The sequence below is a fragment of the Oncorhynchus mykiss genome, chromosome 13 (genome assembly GCF_057628025.1).
Source record: "Oncorhynchus mykiss isolate SJ-2025 chromosome 13, ASM5762802v1, whole genome shotgun sequence".
NCBI lineage: Eukaryota > Metazoa > Chordata > Actinopteri > Salmoniformes > Salmonidae > Oncorhynchus > Oncorhynchus mykiss.
Window position 1 is genome coordinate 32,388,184 of NC_143034.1, and position 17,484 is coordinate 32,405,667.

The 17,484-nt window shown below is 40.4% G+C and overlaps 1 protein-coding gene across 2 annotated transcripts; it reads left to right on the forward strand.

Moving 5' to 3' along the window:
* Nucleotides 1-10,956: 10,956 nt before the first annotated feature.
* LOC110486008 (homeobox protein OTX1 B-like) lies at nucleotides 10,957-16,877 on the forward strand. 2 transcript variants are annotated; one of them, XM_021557292.3, is made up of 4 exons: nucleotides 10,957-11,425; nucleotides 13,489-13,664; nucleotides 14,259-14,461; nucleotides 15,327-16,877. In XM_021557292.3, exons 2-4 carry the CDS (start codon nucleotides 13,568-13,570, stop codon nucleotides 16,116-16,118), a joined length of 1,092 nt encoding a protein of 363 aa, XP_021412967.1. In that variant the 5' UTR covers nucleotides 10,957-11,425; nucleotides 13,489-13,567; the 3' UTR covers nucleotides 16,119-16,877. The 2 variants fall into 2 exon arrangements, with proteins under 2 accessions (XP_021412967.1, XP_021412968.1); XM_021557293.3 differs by having other exon boundaries at nucleotides 10,965-11,425; nucleotides 14,310-14,461.
* The last annotated feature ends 607 nt before the right edge of the window (nucleotides 16,878-17,484 follow it).

Below are 17,484 nucleotides of genomic sequence, written 5' to 3' on the forward strand. Positions count from 1 at the left end.
ACAGCACTTTAGTGTAGTGGAGTGTGTCGAGTACCTTGTTGTACACATCATCAACAAACTATGGTCCAAACACACCAAGACAGTCGTGAAGAGGACACTACAAAATAATTTCCCCCTCAGGAGACTGAAAAGATTTGGCATGTATCCCCAGATCCTCAAAAAGTTATACAGCTGCACCATCGAGAGCTTCCTGACCGGTTGCATCACCACCTGGTATGGTATCTGACTTTAATGTGCTACAAAGAGTAGTGCATACGGTCCAGTACATCACTGGAGCCAAGCTTCCTGCCTTCCAAGACCTAAATAATAGGCAGTATCAGAGGAAAGCCCATAAACTCCAGTCACCCAAGTCATAGACTGTTTTCTCTGCTACTGCACAGCAAGCAGTACCGGAACGCCAAGTCTAGGACCAAAAGGCTCCTTAACAACTTCTACCCCCAAGCCATAAGATTGCTGAAAAATGTATCAAATGGCCACCGGACTATTTACATTGAACCCCCTCCCAGTTGTTGTGTACACTGCTGCTACTCACTGTTTATTATCTGTGGATAGTCACTTCATCCCTACCTACATGTACAAATAACCTCAACTAACCCCCACACACTGACTCGGTACTGGTACCCCCTGTATATAGCCTCGTTATTGTTATGTTATTGTGTTACTTTTCATTATTTTTTACTTTTTGTTTATTTGGTAAATATTGTATTAACTCTTCTTGAACTGCACTGTTGGTTAAGGGCTTATAAGTAAGCATTTCACAGTAAGGTCTACACTTGTTGTATTCGGGGCATGTGACAAAGTTTGATTCGATTTGACTTTACCAATCTGGGTATTATGGCAGAGTGGCCAGACGGAAGCCACTCCTGAGGAAAAGGAACATGACAGCAATCATGGAGTTTGCAAGAAAGCATGTGAAAGACTGAGATCATAAGGCAAAAGATTATGTGGTCTGATGAGACAAAAATGTATCTCTTTGGCCAGAATGCAAAGCGCTATGTCTGGAGAAAACAAGGCACAGCTCATCTGCCATTTAACACCATCCCTATCGTGAAGCATGGGGGTGGCAGCATCATGCTATGGGGATGCTTTTCAGCAGCAGAGACTGGGAGACTGGTAAGGATAGAGGGAACAATGAATGGGGCCAAATACAGGCAAATCTTTGATGCGAACCTGCTTCAAAGTGCAAAAGACCTTAGACTGTGGCAAAGATTTACTTTCCAACAGGACAATGACCCCAAGCATACATCCAAAGCAACACTGGAATGACTTCAGAACGAGAATGTGAAAGTTGTTGAATTGCCCAGCCAAAGCCCAGACTTGAATCCCATTTGAAAAACTGGAAAGACTTGAAGATTGCTGTTCACCACCGCTCCCCATCTAAGTTAACAGATTGACTCAGGGGTGTAAATTCTTATGTAAATGAGATATTTCTGTATTTCCATTTCAATACATTTGCAAAAAATCCCAAAGCATGTTTTCACTTTCTCATTATAGGGTATTGTGTGTAGAAGAAAAAAAAAAATATTTAATCAATTTTGAATTCAGGCTGTAACACAACAAAATGTGGAATAAGTCAAAGGGTATGAATATTTTCTGAAGGCACTGTATTTTCCCCCTTGGAATAGAAAAGCAGTGAGAAAATCAATAAGAAGTTCATTCCAGTTCCACAACAACAACAAAAAGCAGAGGCATCACGCAAAGTGGTTAAAGGAGCTTTCTTCTCTTCCCTGTTGAGAGAAAGTGTGATCAATTTCTCCTCTCGTCTATTACTATTGGTAATCCCTACCCAAATTGCCCCCCATTGCAGTTTGTGTATCAGCTATTTGCAGTGGATTAATGCGAGTCACTGGTGGCAAGTGTTCAAATCAATGTTTATTAATGGTTTCTTTAAGTGTTTAAAGATTAAGTAATTAACATATTGATGAACTTTTCCCAAGTTGCCCAGGGAGAAAAGAGCTTGTAGTGGAGAGGCTGAACTGAAGCCAGTTTCAACACTGAGGTGGAGAGTCAATGTTTAGTACTCTGGATTTGCGCAGTAGTTTCTGGGGCGTTTCTTTAAATAATGCTTGTGCCTGTAATATCATTATTGCTGACTTTGAATAATGTTATCATGCAGTAGTAAATGTAGCATCTGGGTTAGACTCCAGTCTTTGTGGATAATGTGTAGCTCTTAGACTACATATTTATCTATTTGTAAGAAAGTTACGTAGGGCTTTTGACCATCTTCCTGTTACGTCTTCCAATTTGTCTTATATCCCTGTTACGTTGAATCAACGTGACTTATGTACATTTTATACCAGGGACAATGTCTGCCCTCTCTACAATAGGGAGACGGGTACAGTCAGTCACTCCACGCAGATTGATTTTGCCATTCGACGACGACCCGCAACAACCCTTTGGCTCGCCATGGTAATTCCTTCTGATAAGGTACCCGATCCATAAGAAATCAATTGTAATTAGTTTGGGGGGGGGGGGGGACTTGGCTTAGGGGACTCTGCGCTCTCTCTTGTTTTTTTCTCTTTCGGCGTACTTGTTTATTATTCTGCCGCCAGTCATCTGCACACCTGATATCAGTTAATCTCCTGATTATTAAGTGAGGATTATTGATGGAAGGGGGAACAGCTGTATTTAGTTCTGCACTCCTATCAAGGACATGAGGTTCTAGATCTATCTGTCCTCTGAATAGCTTTGCTTGGTTACTCAGTGCTGCTCCTGTCAGAACCACATTGTGTGTGTGTGTGTGTGTGTGTGTGTGTGTGTGTGTGTGTGTGTGTGTGTGTGTGTGTGTGTGTGTGTGTGTGTGTGTGTGCGCGTGTGTGTGCGAGACCCCCTTGTTGGGACTGACGGCTAGCTGTCAGACTGACAAACGTTAGCGTAGTCGAAGGGAGGTGAAGGTGAGACCGACTCTGCAAGGTGACAGCAAACCAACAGTGAGGTGTCGAAAGTTTGCCAAATGAAGTCATCAACGTACTACTAAGGCTACTATTCTCACTACGAGATATGAAGGAGTGTCTGAGTGGCGGGGTGGCGGAAGAGAATTCTACTTTTCAATTCACATTAACATCCCTGCCTTACCTTTCCTTGTGGCTGGCAACCCGACACTCTTGGTCCGCAGCTCAAATTGACTGTAAACATCCCAGTAGCCATAGCCAGTAAGCACAAACTATTCAAAAAAGGACAAACTTTTCTTCTAAAACATATTACACTATTGAATAGTGCAACCTGACCATATTACACTCTTGAATAACGCAACAATTCACTAGCATGTGTGTGTAGACAATTGAAGGGTTTATTTTCATGTCTGTAGGCTACACTCATTACGTTTGAGCTTCAAGACAGTAACACAGTTGCTATGACAGCGTGTCTTCATCAAGTAACGTTAGCCTATCAAGAATTTACGACGAGCCCTCTCATACAAATGTAAAAGGACAGTAGGCCTACCGTACAGCATCACAACAGACCAGGCTTCATTTTTATCAAGACGATGCAAATCGTTACATGTGGTACAAGCAAATTGCGACTGAAAACTTGGGTTTATGTGAATTCACCCCAACAAGCTGTTTTATATGGAAGCCCGAAACCGCCACCCCAGAAATGTAATACGATTTCCCTTGTGATTTGTCAACGTGCACAATTAGTCTGTGCTTCAGTCTGATCAACTGTAGCCTACTGATAACAACCACAGCTGCAGGTAGCTAAGAGAAGCCTGTGCGCTCTGATCCCATCTGGGCCAGGGGAAACATAGCGTCATGTTTTTAATAGCTCAAGCTATTTACTTAGAGGCTATTTATTTGTGTTCTGAGAAAATGTGATCAAATGTGATCAAATGTGATCAAATGTGATCAAATGTAGTTTTTGTATTCACACTTCAGGGGGCTTGGCTGCCTTGGCCTTTTTAATCCAAAATGATTGACTGGAATGAATCAATCAACCCAATGGTGATGTCATAATGTATGAGTATCTTTTCAATTACAGACGCAAAGGTCTATACCCTGCAACCCTGCATACAGCGAACTCAGCCCTGTTTGTTTTCATGTTCGTTTTGGGCCAATTGTTGTTCTCTTTGTCTGTGTGAAGGGGGGGAGTTTTTCCCTAGGGGCAGGAGTTTTCCCAGGAATTATTATTATTTATTTTTTTAAACCGTATGTTTAGAAAAGCTATGTGGTCCCATCATAGCCCGTATGAAACCCATTAAAAAAAATTAAGTTTTTTTTTTACTGCTGATTTATAACAACGTCATATGCAACAACTAGGGTCCGGATGTTGGTTAGGTTAGCCTACTACCAGATTAGGAAAAACTCTAAGCCCCAGGAAAACAATCCCCCCCCCCCCCCCCTAACCACTCTGGGACCAGTGGTGCCACCTCTGAAATCATCACACAATGTTACAAAGGAAGAAGACAAAACATACTTGTATGATCTGCATTTGACATGTTTTTTGGTGGTAGGGATGGGCTTCCATAGTTTTACGTGGCTCAGTGCAGCCAGCAGCTACTGCAACAATTCCAGAACGTAACAGGCTATCGCTGCGATTTCAGGTAAAAACTCAATTAAAACAAGTCTAAAATATTATGAAAATGTCTATACATTTCAGCCGTTTCAAAAAACATTGCACCGCTAGTACCATTCATACTGTGGGCTCAACAAGACAATAGTGTTTACACAGGGGGGGGGGGGGGGGGGGGGGCATCTGTCTGTCGAGATGCCCCCCCGGATGTAGCGGCTGAGACGTAGCAAGTATGCACGTTTTCATTTGAGTAATATGTGTAGCCGCCATATTGACCCTTCGCCTCAAAAAGGCGAAGTGGAGCTGTAGTGACTCCCTGCAACAAATGCACTGCTACCACACCTCACCCCCCTGGCTTTTGATTTCTCTAGCCATTTTGTCGAGGTTTTGGTTCACGCTCGGGGTCTCCGTATTTGAAAGTTGACGCTCCTGCTCTTAAAGGGGAGATTCATGCACAGACTACTGCCTACTTTTGTAGTCCGTCTCGGGTTTTGTATGATACGTTTTTATTACATATATATATATATTTATTTTTATACATTCAAAATCAATATGTAATCCTGTGCAGGGGCTTATCCCCTGCACTAGGCCATTTGTGAGGCTCTTTGAGCTTTGTTACAGGTCTTCTGGCGGCTCTATGCCACAGATTGATTAGGTGCAGTGCCAGAATCCTATCAAATGGCCAGCTCTGATGATGGTGCACACTCTTTCAGGGCCTCTAGTTGACTGGAACTGGAGATAAGGCTGGATGGCAATTCCCTTCCCTCCTGCTGCACTCTGGGTAGAGAAAAAAAGAAGAAAAAAAAACAGTGTTAGTATATGTTGTAAGTAGGAAGTTGTTATTTGCTCCTGTGCTCCAATTGCACTTTTGTAGCTATTTTCAGTATTTGGAAATAATCGTGTGTTGCATAGTGCGTCTCTCCTTTGCCTACTTTCAAAGTCACTTTAACCCTCACAAATATGCACTAGTCTCTGATCTTGCCAGTTCTTTGTCAACCAAGTAACCCTGTGGTTAAAAGTGAATCCTTTTCAGCAGCTCATTGTATATCGATGAGGCAAATCCACTTCAACTCAAAAGTAGGCCATTCGAACGGCATTTGAATGACCAGAAAAGAGTATAAATAGATTGGGCTGGTAAGAACTCGACAGGTCATTTGTTACCACGGTTAACTCCTTCCTTGCCAGTGTGGCGTCATAAATGTGATTATCCTGTTTCCCAAATGATTTAGGCTTATCCGGCGAAAAGTAAAAAGCACTGAATTACGAGTTTGATTCCTAAAACCATCGTGATTGGCGTAAAAATGTGTCATTTTAGGTTTGGTAAACTAGCACCCCAAGTCTCTCTTCCCTCAAGCTGCTGAGAAATGCAGCGTCGCCTTCAGTATATTCTCCTCCTCTTTTTTTCTGTGCATAGGGAGGGTCACGGGGAACTGAACCTGTGCATTCTTGTGTGGCTTGCCAACGCTCACATGGTTACCACTGGTGCGCATTGTTAGGGATATCTGAATGAGCACTGGCCATGCAAGTTTTAACGTGATTGCCCGGGGGCAGTAGAGTGAAAGAGAGGAGGAACAGAGTGAGGGATACAGGGTGGGGGGAGCCTAATCCTAAAAGGATTGAAAGTTGCCTTACTCTTTGCTCAGGGTCCCCCCCCCCCCCCCCCCCCCCTCACCCCCTCACTCACTCTGTTTTTGGGGGGATTGCGATGGGGGTGTATGTATGGTGTTTGGGTTGGTTGGGTGACTGTGGGCTGTGGGATCTTTAAGCCGGTGTCTGATTTCTCCCTCCTGCTCCTCATTTGTTCTGCCGTGTCTCTCATCATTCCTCCTCATTGTTTACCTTCCTAATGAGAGGGGCGGGAAGGCCCGGCCCTGTGACAGACAGCTACATGCTCCCCTCTGCTCTCTCCCTCTCTCTCTCTCTCTCTCTCTCTCTCTCTCTCTGCTCTCTACCTCTCTCTAGCTCTGCTCACTCTCTGTATCTCAGCCATCTCTCTTTGCTCTCTCTCCCTCTCTGCTCCCCCCCCCCTCTCTCTCTCTCTCTCTTCCTTTTCTGTCTCTCTCATTGTCCATGTATGAATATTTTTCACTGCTCTGTTCATGGCACGTCATGAATCATGACTTTCTTTCTAGTCCTGTTTATTCATGTGAGCTGTAAGTTGCAGTGTAGCCTAGTATTTGCACTAGTATTTGGAAATTGACGTCATGCCAATACTACAAATAGGGCCTATGAAAATGAAGTGAACGTGCATTTTTTAAGATGATAAATTGCACAATGTTCAATATATGAAGTCCATTTTAAGAGGTGTTAAAATAGGTATGACATGTTGCACTCTCAATTCTTTATTGAAGCACTACTGTTTCACCAACACCAACTGTAGTAATGGTGTCTTCAAGACTTTCATTTAAATGTAAGTTATGTATGTCATATCAGGGACGTCATGCCCATTTATCCATTTGCGTGCAGAAAAAAATAGACGGTATTGTTTCTTTCACTCAAAAATATCACATTTGTCCGTCTTTTAAATAATATTAGGTGTACGAGGGCCTACTAACTGCTAGCCTGCAGACAGCCAGTCTGTTGAGTTTTGGTCATTCTCTAGGCTAGGTAATGATACAATGTTGTTGAATGCAGAAAGTGCTGGGCACCCTGGCTAAGTGACTATACCCTTGACTCCCCCATTAAGTGCCAGTGTGGGACAAAGAGAAACTGAGTGCCAGGGCAGTAGACAAGCCTTGCGTGATAAGTGCATGGTCCTCAAAATGCATATCCTTCTGACTGTGTTATTCAGATCACATTACATGAGAACCATTTGTTTTTGTTTTTATCAACCACCTACTGTATGGGAAAACTGTACTTCAACTGCCTTGGGGACAAATGTGGAATGCATATGATAGGCTACTGTTACCTTTGATTGTAGGCTAGCAGTTTTTTTTTGCAGGGACAGTGAGTAGGCTAGCTACCTGTCAACCCATCTGACCTCCCAGTGCCCTGTTGAAGGCTGGCGTGCCTAGGACTACATGATGCTCGTGTCTCCATTGTGAGGAGGACACCAGGTGATATTTCAGACTGGGAAACTAGCTCTATGTGAACCAGTACAGTACATGCCGTTTTCCACGTGTTTACATCATTACTGCACAGTATCAAGCAGCAGAGTATCACAACACATCACACTCCCTCACCCTATTGGTCATGTGATCTCTAAGCACTTGTGGAGCTATTGCATAGCCTAATAGGCCTGTTTCTTATGATTGATAATAAATCATGGAAGATGGTTAATGGAAAGGATGCAACAATTATCTATTAGTCAAACGAGTCAGTTGATGAGCAGAGAGATTAAAACTTAAACAGAAATGCATCACAAATACGTTTTAAAGTCTCCCGACTCCCTTTAATAATGATGTTATAGTCCTTGCTGTAAATATGACATAGCAATTGACTTTACTGTAAACAAGATTTTGTTTTGTTTATTTCACGTGGTTTCATAATTCCGCATGTTATTTGCGATAGTAAGAAGTGTGCGATTTAATGATCTACTTTCACTTATGGTATAGGCCTACAATTTAGAGGATCAGACTAGGCTACTCTAAAACAAAATGCCTAACATCTTAATAACAATGCATTCATCGTTTTTATATTTCAAAAATAATACAATTTAGTTTGATATTGATATGCATTTGAAGCTGAACTGATATGGGATTGTTTTATGCATGATTAGGATTCCAGCATGGATTCATTTTCCTATGATTTTTTTTGCATCAAATGGTTTAAGTATTTACATAGCCTGGATTTATTTCCACTAATTCCTGAAATAGAGCCGAGATTTGAATTTCATGATCAGAATGTTCTTGTTTTAATCAGAAGATTATTCACATGGGTTACTATTTCACAACACAATTTCATCTATAATAATGTGTGGATGGAACGGAATGCAACAGCACCAGTCTTACTCATACGTATTATCATGTGAATATTATTATTCGAAAAAAACGTTTTGACTTCTGTGGTCGGATCTCATTCAGTTTCAGCTCCGTCAAAAGAAATGGCACGGCTCCATGTACGTCAACAATATAGTAATTTAATCTGCATGGGAGTTTTCATTGTAGTACAATGTAGTACATTGACTAATGTAGTGGAAATCTCTCAATTGAACGTTTTTACAGTCGTAGCCTATAGGCTACACCTCGGTGAAAGAATGTTTGAAATAGTTTAGAAAAAATATAGCCTATTTATAACTTGCCTATAGGCTATTTCGTTATGAATGGCATATGTTATTCATTGAAAACAATTCTCACCATTATTTTGACATTTGCCGTTAAACCTGCTGTTATAGAAATCTTTAAAATACAATATCGAGCCTCAAAACTAAAATTCCACATAATGTGCATGACAAACCATGATCATTTGATTACTGTCTCCATCCAGAGTTCCGCATTAAGGTGCGCACCTTACCTCTGTGTATTTCCACCATTGCGTAATGCTTCCCTTTTACGCGTGTGTCCAAAAAAGAAAAAAAGCCACTCAATCCTTGACACCGACTATAAACCCATAGATAAAGTTTTTTTCCGTTCAAATTGAAGTCCTGGTCTTTTTGCGGAGTGCTATAGCTGTAGCACACATGCCATAGATATCTGTCTGGGAGAACGGATAACCTCCCTGGGTATTGCAGATGTGCAAGCTTTGAAGTCTGTCGCTATTACCGCGCATGCAGGTGTTGATCATGGGTGAATTTTGCAAAGCTCCGTCCACAGCCACAGTTTTTTTTTTTTTTTTTTTTACAAAAGTAGGGGGAGCGAATACCGACTCCGTGTGCTCATGCTTTCTGACAACTTGGGGGGATTTTATGCATCATCGTTTTAATAAGCACCGAAAACATACACGACCTTCTCCAATCCTGCCAGCTAAAGAGACAAACCTACACCCCCCACCCCTTGAGTGGCCCTGATCCCTGGTTTTACGGGCTTAGCATTAAGAAAATTTTACTGCAATTTGGGATTAGGTCCAATACTCTTTTAACAATGGCATTTTGCTATTTGATATCTTGATACTTGTGTGCGATCGATCACATTGGCTTTGACAGGTCTAGGCCTATATGTTGGGCGCTTGAGTCATACAATAGTTGGAGCAAACGTGTGAGATTTAGCCGAGAAATATCGCTTTTGTATTTTTCTCTGGCCATTGTAATATGCATTGGGCCTGTGTGGCCCTGACAAAAACGTAATTGACTTGCCTATTGGAATTTACCTTGAATTAATAATATTAGCCTTATTTCGTTCATAGCCAAAGCCTACCACATAAAATGCCACCTATGATTTTGTGTGAATAAATGTAAAGTGTAAAGTGCAAACCTGTTGTCATTCGAAACGCTCTTTGATTGTCCTCCAACCATAAACAGTTTGTATTTAAGCGCTGTTACATCCTTGGTTCGATTACGCCATTCTAAAGATCAAAAGAGGATGTTAAAAATGCCTTCGTTTGATATCACATTTAGTTCACTTATGTTCATGACAGTCTTTTGATTATTTGCTCGTGATTTATTATATTGCCGCTCCGGCTACAATTAGAGTTAATTTTAATAGGAGCTCGACAAAGCACCAGCCAAGGCTGTTGCAGTGGAGACAGACGCCTCATGGACGGTCTCAACAATTAATCCCGAATATAAATATAACTTGTATTTTCCATTCTTTATGCACATTTATATTTTGAAAAATGTTTTTTTAAATGTTTTTATTTTAGGTTATAGCATATAGAATAGTCGATTCCACCTCCAGTTTAATTCATATAAAACTTTATTTGAGAGGAGACCCTCGTTTGGATGAACTGCACTATTATTCTGAAATGGAAATCCAAGTGAGGATTATCTCATTCATTAATATTCATGAAAATATATTACACGGTTAAATCAGAGCCTCTTTACCACTTTTGGAAAGTATTCCGCTGCTATGGAAAAAAATGCTCCAATTTGTATAAACGATGGTGTTGTTCACAAACAATTACAGCCAAAACGAGAACGTTGAAAGGTGATTTTCTCTGAAGACGCACACACAGGGTCCAAAATGCATTACTACCGAGGGCAGGCTGGTTTTCTTGTTATTTTAATCAATCACATAGGCTACAATAAAGCTATAATACGTTTTAAGATATTACATTTTGTTTTAGGTAATCTAATTTAGTTACTATGTTCGCATTTTTTCATGTAGGCCTTGTTCCCAACTCACTTTACATCATCCCTTTTGATGGGAAAATTGTTAATTCATGGGTTTGTTTTTTTAGGTTCATAGGTTTGCCTACACTTTGTTTTTATGCAAACGCAAAATATACTAGATGCAAATGAAATTAAGAACGACGTGGGCCTACATCTAAGTAGAGCATTCAATGTAATGTCGTTTTTTATTCAGTATAACTTTTTCCAATTGTGGGCTCTCACGTGGTATAGATTTATTTAACAATTTGAAGGGGAGGGGTTTTCTTAACAACCCTCGCAATTGACTGGTTACCGCTGATGCCTGTAAGGCCCACGGGCGCTTGGATTGGACGAAGTGGGCGGTTCTGCATGTGTCTTTCGTTCATAGAAGGGCAGGGTAGGCAGAAGGTGATCAATCTCCATCCGTCAACATTGGCAATCACCTTACCACTGTGCAAGACGCACAAGACAATGCGATTGATTTGATTTTTACAATATTTTTTCCAATTGTGAAATTTACCTCTGACGCACCGCTGGGGTTCGGATCGGAAAAACAGCGTTGGTTGACGTAAACTCCTTATTTGCAGTTTGCGTATTTCTCCTCCTCTCCTACAACCTTCTTACGGTTGTCTCGCTTTCAAGAACATTTTCTCCATGTGGATATTTTTGATGTACCGGATCTTCTTGGTTTGACTACAAATAAAGCAAATAAGGAAACAGGATCCCAAACGCAAGGTGAGTGGTAAATGCAAAGTTTTCGTTGTCTTCTATAGGCCTATGTAGTCCGTTTAGGCTACTTCCTTCTGTGTTATTCGTCCTTTTGATGAAATTATTTATACAATTGAGCCTACTGTAAGCTATTCGCATTCTTCGAAAACGATATATTTGTATTTGATAAGACTACGAAGTTTGCATTTGGGTGCAATTTGCGTTGGCTGCCGTTGTGCGCTCATTGATAATGGTCATTGTAAATGGTCCTTGTAAACAATCACGCTCGTCAGGGGAAGCTATTAATAATTACCTGACAGTAAACTCCCCACTGGAAATGTAGTTTTTATGGTCAATTAATATTCTAAATGCTACTTCTGGTTTGGTTGTGCACTTATTATCTGAATGGAAAAACTCTGAGGCCTGACAAGACAAATGTAATGTATATCTTTGAGATGTTGTTAATTTATTTTGTTCGTAAGACCTTTTCTCATAATGGTTTCCCTGGAGCTCTCATCTGAATCGCAATAGAGTTCATTTGCACAGAGTTTTTCGCCATTTACATTTGCTTAAACTCCTTCCTGCGGTTATGGAAATAGAGTGAAGTATTTACGCCTCAATACAAATCCATCAGCTGGTCCGTGCCCACAGCATGGACCCAAGTAGGTCTATTTAGGGACCAAAGACATTGTAGCCAGTCAATGAAGTAAAAAAAAATAATAATAAACGATTTATTTCAACCTTTACATTAAGGCACCCCCGTCCAATTACTGAAATGCATCTACATATGATAGATAACGGGCCATCAGGCCCGTTGGTTTGATTTCAAATTTGTATTTGAATATTTTTCTAACTTGATACGCTTGGAGCATATTTCAATCGGACAGATATTCTTATTATCAGGATATAACCATGTTATAACAATGAAAACAACTATTAAAATGCAGAATTAGTGTTCTTTTTGTATGTATATATATATATATATATATATATATATATATATATATATATATATATATATATATATATATATATATATATATATATATAAAATAATCTAATATTAAAAACAAGAAATTTGTCTGCTGAAAGAGAATGTTCCATTAAAGGCAATCCTGTGGAACACACTCCAGAAGATCTGGATATTATATAGGCCTAGAATATGTATTTGTAAAATATAATGTCATGCAATATTTTGACAAACAGCCGACTCCATTTTCGTTTCAACATTAAACTTTGGTCCATTTGTTATTTTACGCAGGGCCTGTTATAGCCTATAGGCCTAGACAAACTACGTATGAAATAGTCTAATAAATTGGGCTGATTTTGCCATAACATGGCCTACATTAACAGTGAAATGGATTATAAGGCTGTTTATGTGAAGCTTGTGCGTGTACTTGTATCTTATGCAGGCTGTTATGACACTTTACATATTTGTGTGCCCAATTATCTGGATCCAAATGCATGCTTTATTTTATTGATCAAAGTCATTAATCTTATCTTGCAGGCCTCTCCATGCACCGAAAATGTGCGTAATGGGGAATGTACTGTTTTTAACGGTGGATGCATTGATCAAAACAAGGACAAGAGGTTGCCCATAAGAAGTCATGCGTCAAAAGGAATTAATACACGACTGGCGACAGATTTCATCCGTAATTATTTCTTTACTGTAGTGATGGATGACTGCAACCTGAGTTTATAATTGGATATCGTTTAGCCACGTTAACGCGTCATGTCATACTTTATTGGAAACCTTTGTAAACGGCTAATCTTTGGATTTTTGGAGAGGGAATCGGCTTTTTGATTCACTTTTTTTGATACGACTCGCGTAAAAGTTGGAAGTCTCAATCAAAAAGTCCTATAGGCAACTCGAATATAGCAACGTTTTGAAATTGGAAATATAAGTTGGCTTTGATATTGTTTCAGTCTATTTCCAATTGAATTAACCATAATTTAAATATAAGGCCATTTCAATTATTATAATCAAATGTAGTTTGCTGAATTGCTCTTTGTAGGCTACTAAATATAAATAAGTAACCAACATAAATATATATTTTCACATTCTACTCACAATGAGTTTTCCATTGCAGGATTTCATCAAGGGACTGCAACGTCGGGGGAAACGAACATTTCCGCACGGACTTTGGTTTCCCCGTGTCCGTTTCTAGCATGATGTCATACCTCAAACAGGCCCCGTACGGCATGAACGGAATGGGGCTCAGCGGTACGGCCATGGACCTACTGCACCCATCAGTGGGGTATCCAGGTAAAACGCCCCCCAAACACTTCACACTAACTGTGCCAAATCCGAATCACCTGTGAAGTTATATTGGACAGTTAGTTATCTGTTGCTCATCATGAACAAATATAGGACCAGTTAGCACACACTGCTCTCCCCGCAATATATTCCATGTGCATCTGGAGAATGACACTCCCAATATGCACGGAAAAGCATAATTAAGTTATTGTCAGTCTATAGGATGGTATGATTTAATAACAAGACTATTTTCCGTTTCCACATGTTACGTGACTAAGTAACTTTAGACCTAGTGTGATTACGGTGAAGGTCTATTGTAGTGCAGAAGATTCTGTGATTTAAAACGGTTAAATATATATATATATATATATATATATATATATATATATATATATATATATATATATATATATATATATATATATATATATATATATATATATCATTCGTAGGTTAATTTCGTTTTGAAGAAACACTTGACTTTGATTTTGAAGCTAGCTACTTCAGAAATATATGAACATTTTGAGATGGAAGCTTTGAATACTTATATTGAACCTCGTTTGTTTTGATGAACAATGTTTTTTCATTTCGTTTTATTATCAGATCGAAATGGCTTCGAAGAGTTTCCATTGACAGGTTTCTATTCCATTTCAGCGCATCCGAGGAAACAGCGGAGAGAGAGGACAACTTTTACTCGCACTCAGCTGGACATTCTGGAGTCCCTTTTCGGCAAGACGCGCTACCCAGACATTTTCATGCGGGAAGAAGTCGCACTGAAAATCAATTTGCCTGAGTCTAGAGTCCAGGTTTGTGCAGAATTGCAATTATATAGTTACTGCTGTACTGTAGCCTACTATTGTTTGTGTGAACTTGTTTGCCATTTGTGGGAACTTGCCGAACTTGCAGTGCAAAACTGCAACGACCTGGACAGGGCCTATTACTGCACATTTCAATCAAAACGTTACCTTTTATTTTGGATTTGAATGAGTTTCAACACAGTTAAGTATTTATTTGGGCTAAGTGTTATGTATCCTACACTGCAATTCAGCTTTTAGCTGCAATTGCATACTACAGGAATAAACAATATGCATAATCTGTTATCATAACTGGTTCTGATAGTTCAACAAATACATACAATTCCATGTTTTCAAATATAATTTATGTTCAGCTCTCACATAAGGGCCACCTTTAGAAGTTATGAGCCCCCTTTTGAAATGGGCGTGACACGCCTTTATGTAACCAGCTTTTGTACCCCTCTCACAGGCTTACTGCAATTATGGCAGCTTCCTCTCGAGTTTCACAGATTTAGCTGAGAAATGTGCACAGTATGCAGGGTAGGCAGCCAAGCCTGTGCAGAGGTAGCCTGCAAATCGAACACTAACTGCACAACGGTTTCGTGTCATTTCCAAGTGTTTGTGATGCCTAAAATGGGAGAGGAGAATCAGTGAATAAAGAATAAGGGTGCTTTGTTGACCTACAAGAAGATATTAACGATTGGTTGATAAAGTTGATATTAGTTATGCCTTTGCGATTGTACAAATGACAAAGCATTCAATATTCTCAAATGGAAATAGATTTTCAGTTTGTTGCAATCAATCAATGTTTTGCAAATTTGTTTGGGTGGATGACATACAGCATTTTAAAGTCGACCCCTTGTCTCTTGTTGTGCAGGTATGGTTCAAGAACAGGAGAGCCAAGTGCCGTCAGCAGGCCCAGAGTGGAAACAATGCTAAAGTCCGGCCGGCCAAGAAGAAGTCTTCTCCAACCAGGGAGAGCACAGGCTCAGAGAGCAGTGGTCAGTTCACCCCTCCGGTAGTGACCAGCACCGGCTCCTCTTCCTCTTCCTCTGCCTCGTCCGGTGGCTCTCATCCCTCCGGCCATGGAGGCCAAGGCCTGAGCAGCACTTCTACCTCCGTCACCGCCCCAGTGTCCTCCATCTGGAGCCCTGCGCCCATCTCCCCGGCCCCCGCACCACCCCCTGTCCCCGACCCCACTCCCCCCACCAGTGCCTCCTGCATGCAGAGGTCTGTGTCAGGTACTGGAGGCACGTCCTCCTACCCGGTGTCCTACAGCCAGACAGCAGCGGCCTATGGGCAGGGCTACCCCGCCCCAGCGTCAACGGGCTCCTACTTCGGAGGGGTGGAATGCAGCTCGTACCTGGCCCCTATGCACTCTCACCACCACCCCCACCATCCGCACCAGCTCAGCCCCATGACGGGCTCCTCTATGTCTGGCCATCCACACCACCACATAGGGCAGACCTCAGGGCACCACCACCATCACCACCCCCACCACCACCAGGCCTACAGCGGGGCCGGCCTGGCCTTCAACTCCTCAGACTGTCTGGATTACAAAGAACAAACGGCCGCGGCCGCAGCCTCTTCATGGAAACTCAACTTTAACACCACCGACTGCTTGGACTACAAAGACCAGGCTTCCTCCTGGCGTTTCCAAGTCTTGTGACTTTTTTTTTTACTCCTTTCAAATAAGTATTTTTGTTTCGTTTTTTTTTGTTGAAGAGCTTTTTTCTTCAAAGCATTAAGAAGTTAACTAATAGTAGAGACAATTATCAAGCCTTTTTTAAGTTAATGTTTGGAAAAATCAAGTAACTCACAGATGAAAAAGCCTGTAAGGGTGGCATCTTCTTTGACCATTTCATGAATCAACTTTAGAACACGCTTGAATTGGACCCCCTCACCCGTACTTTGGAACATCAAGGAATATTTTTCTACACGTGAACTCTGAAAATTGCCCTCCAACAAGTTCAAAGTATGTAGTTTATCCCTTTGAATTAGAATTGTTTTTTTCAGGATGGAGCAAGAGCTCTGTGTTATGGATTTTCCATAAATATTCCCAAGAACGACCAATTGAGGGCAAACCTTTTGTCACAAAATGTGTTTTATGGAAAAATATGATATTTTATGCTCATGTATTTGATATAGGCCTACCCATTAGAGACCATTTACATTGAGAAATTAAGATGCTGCTATTGTTTTCAGTTTGCTGATATTCAAATTTATGTTAATTCCAACTTGAATATTGTTCATTGTCCGGACTGTAGTGTTGTATTTTGGAAGTTTATTTGCAGCACTTGTTTATAAGGTAAACTATTTTGCTATTGTTCTTTACGAAGAAAATGTGAATTAGACACGCAATGTCAGTATTCCAATGAAATAAAAAAATGTACATTCGTGTCTTTATAATAAAGATTCGTTAAAAACATGGTTGGTTTTTCCAATATAAAGAGTGTTCTTATCTGAATTGTAATGGTGCCTAGTAGTGCTTTTTTTGGCAGGTTTAGATTACATTAATTTAAATACTTAGACGGGCCTCAGAACTGTATAACCAAAGAATGAACATATTTTAAAAGTAGTATATTGTAAACAAATTGAATTTTAAATTTTTAATTCAAAGGCTAATAATGGACTTGGCCTAAAGATGGTTTAATTTCTTTATCCATGTGCCACTTTACTGAGCAGGGCTCTGTTTTTTGCGCAATCGTGTGACATGCCTGGATTTGAACATGTATTTAAAAAACTTTCATCAAACTATCCTCTTCATGTCAGATATTTCAGCACCATCCTTAGACAATTGCTTTCATTTTGGGTGTGTTTCTTGTTTCTGCATAACGCTTAAAACACAGGAAAACATCTTGCTATGTCATATGATTACGCAAAAACACAGGGCCCTAATTATGATTTATTTTCATTATCCCTTTGAGAGAAGTTGTCATTTTTAATATGAATGTTGATGAGACTAAATAGCGCAACACATTTTATGATGAACACACATTTTTTGACCTCCTGTTCAACCCGTCTCTATTCATGTC

Bases quoted from the DNA above. Each gene is read 5' to 3' on its own strand.
- LOC110486008 (XM_021557292.3), top strand. From the start codon at position 13,568: ATGATGTCATACCTCAAACAGGCCCCGTACGGCATGAACGGAATGGGG. The intron at 13,665-14,258 runs GTAAAACGCCCC...TTTTATTATCAG, and splicing joins CCCATCAGTGGGGTATCCAG to ATCGAAATGGCTTCGAAGAG. The intron at 14,462-15,326 runs GTTTGTGCAGAA...CTTGTTGTGCAG, and splicing joins TGCCTGAGTCTAGAGTCCAG to GTATGGTTCAAGAACAGGAG.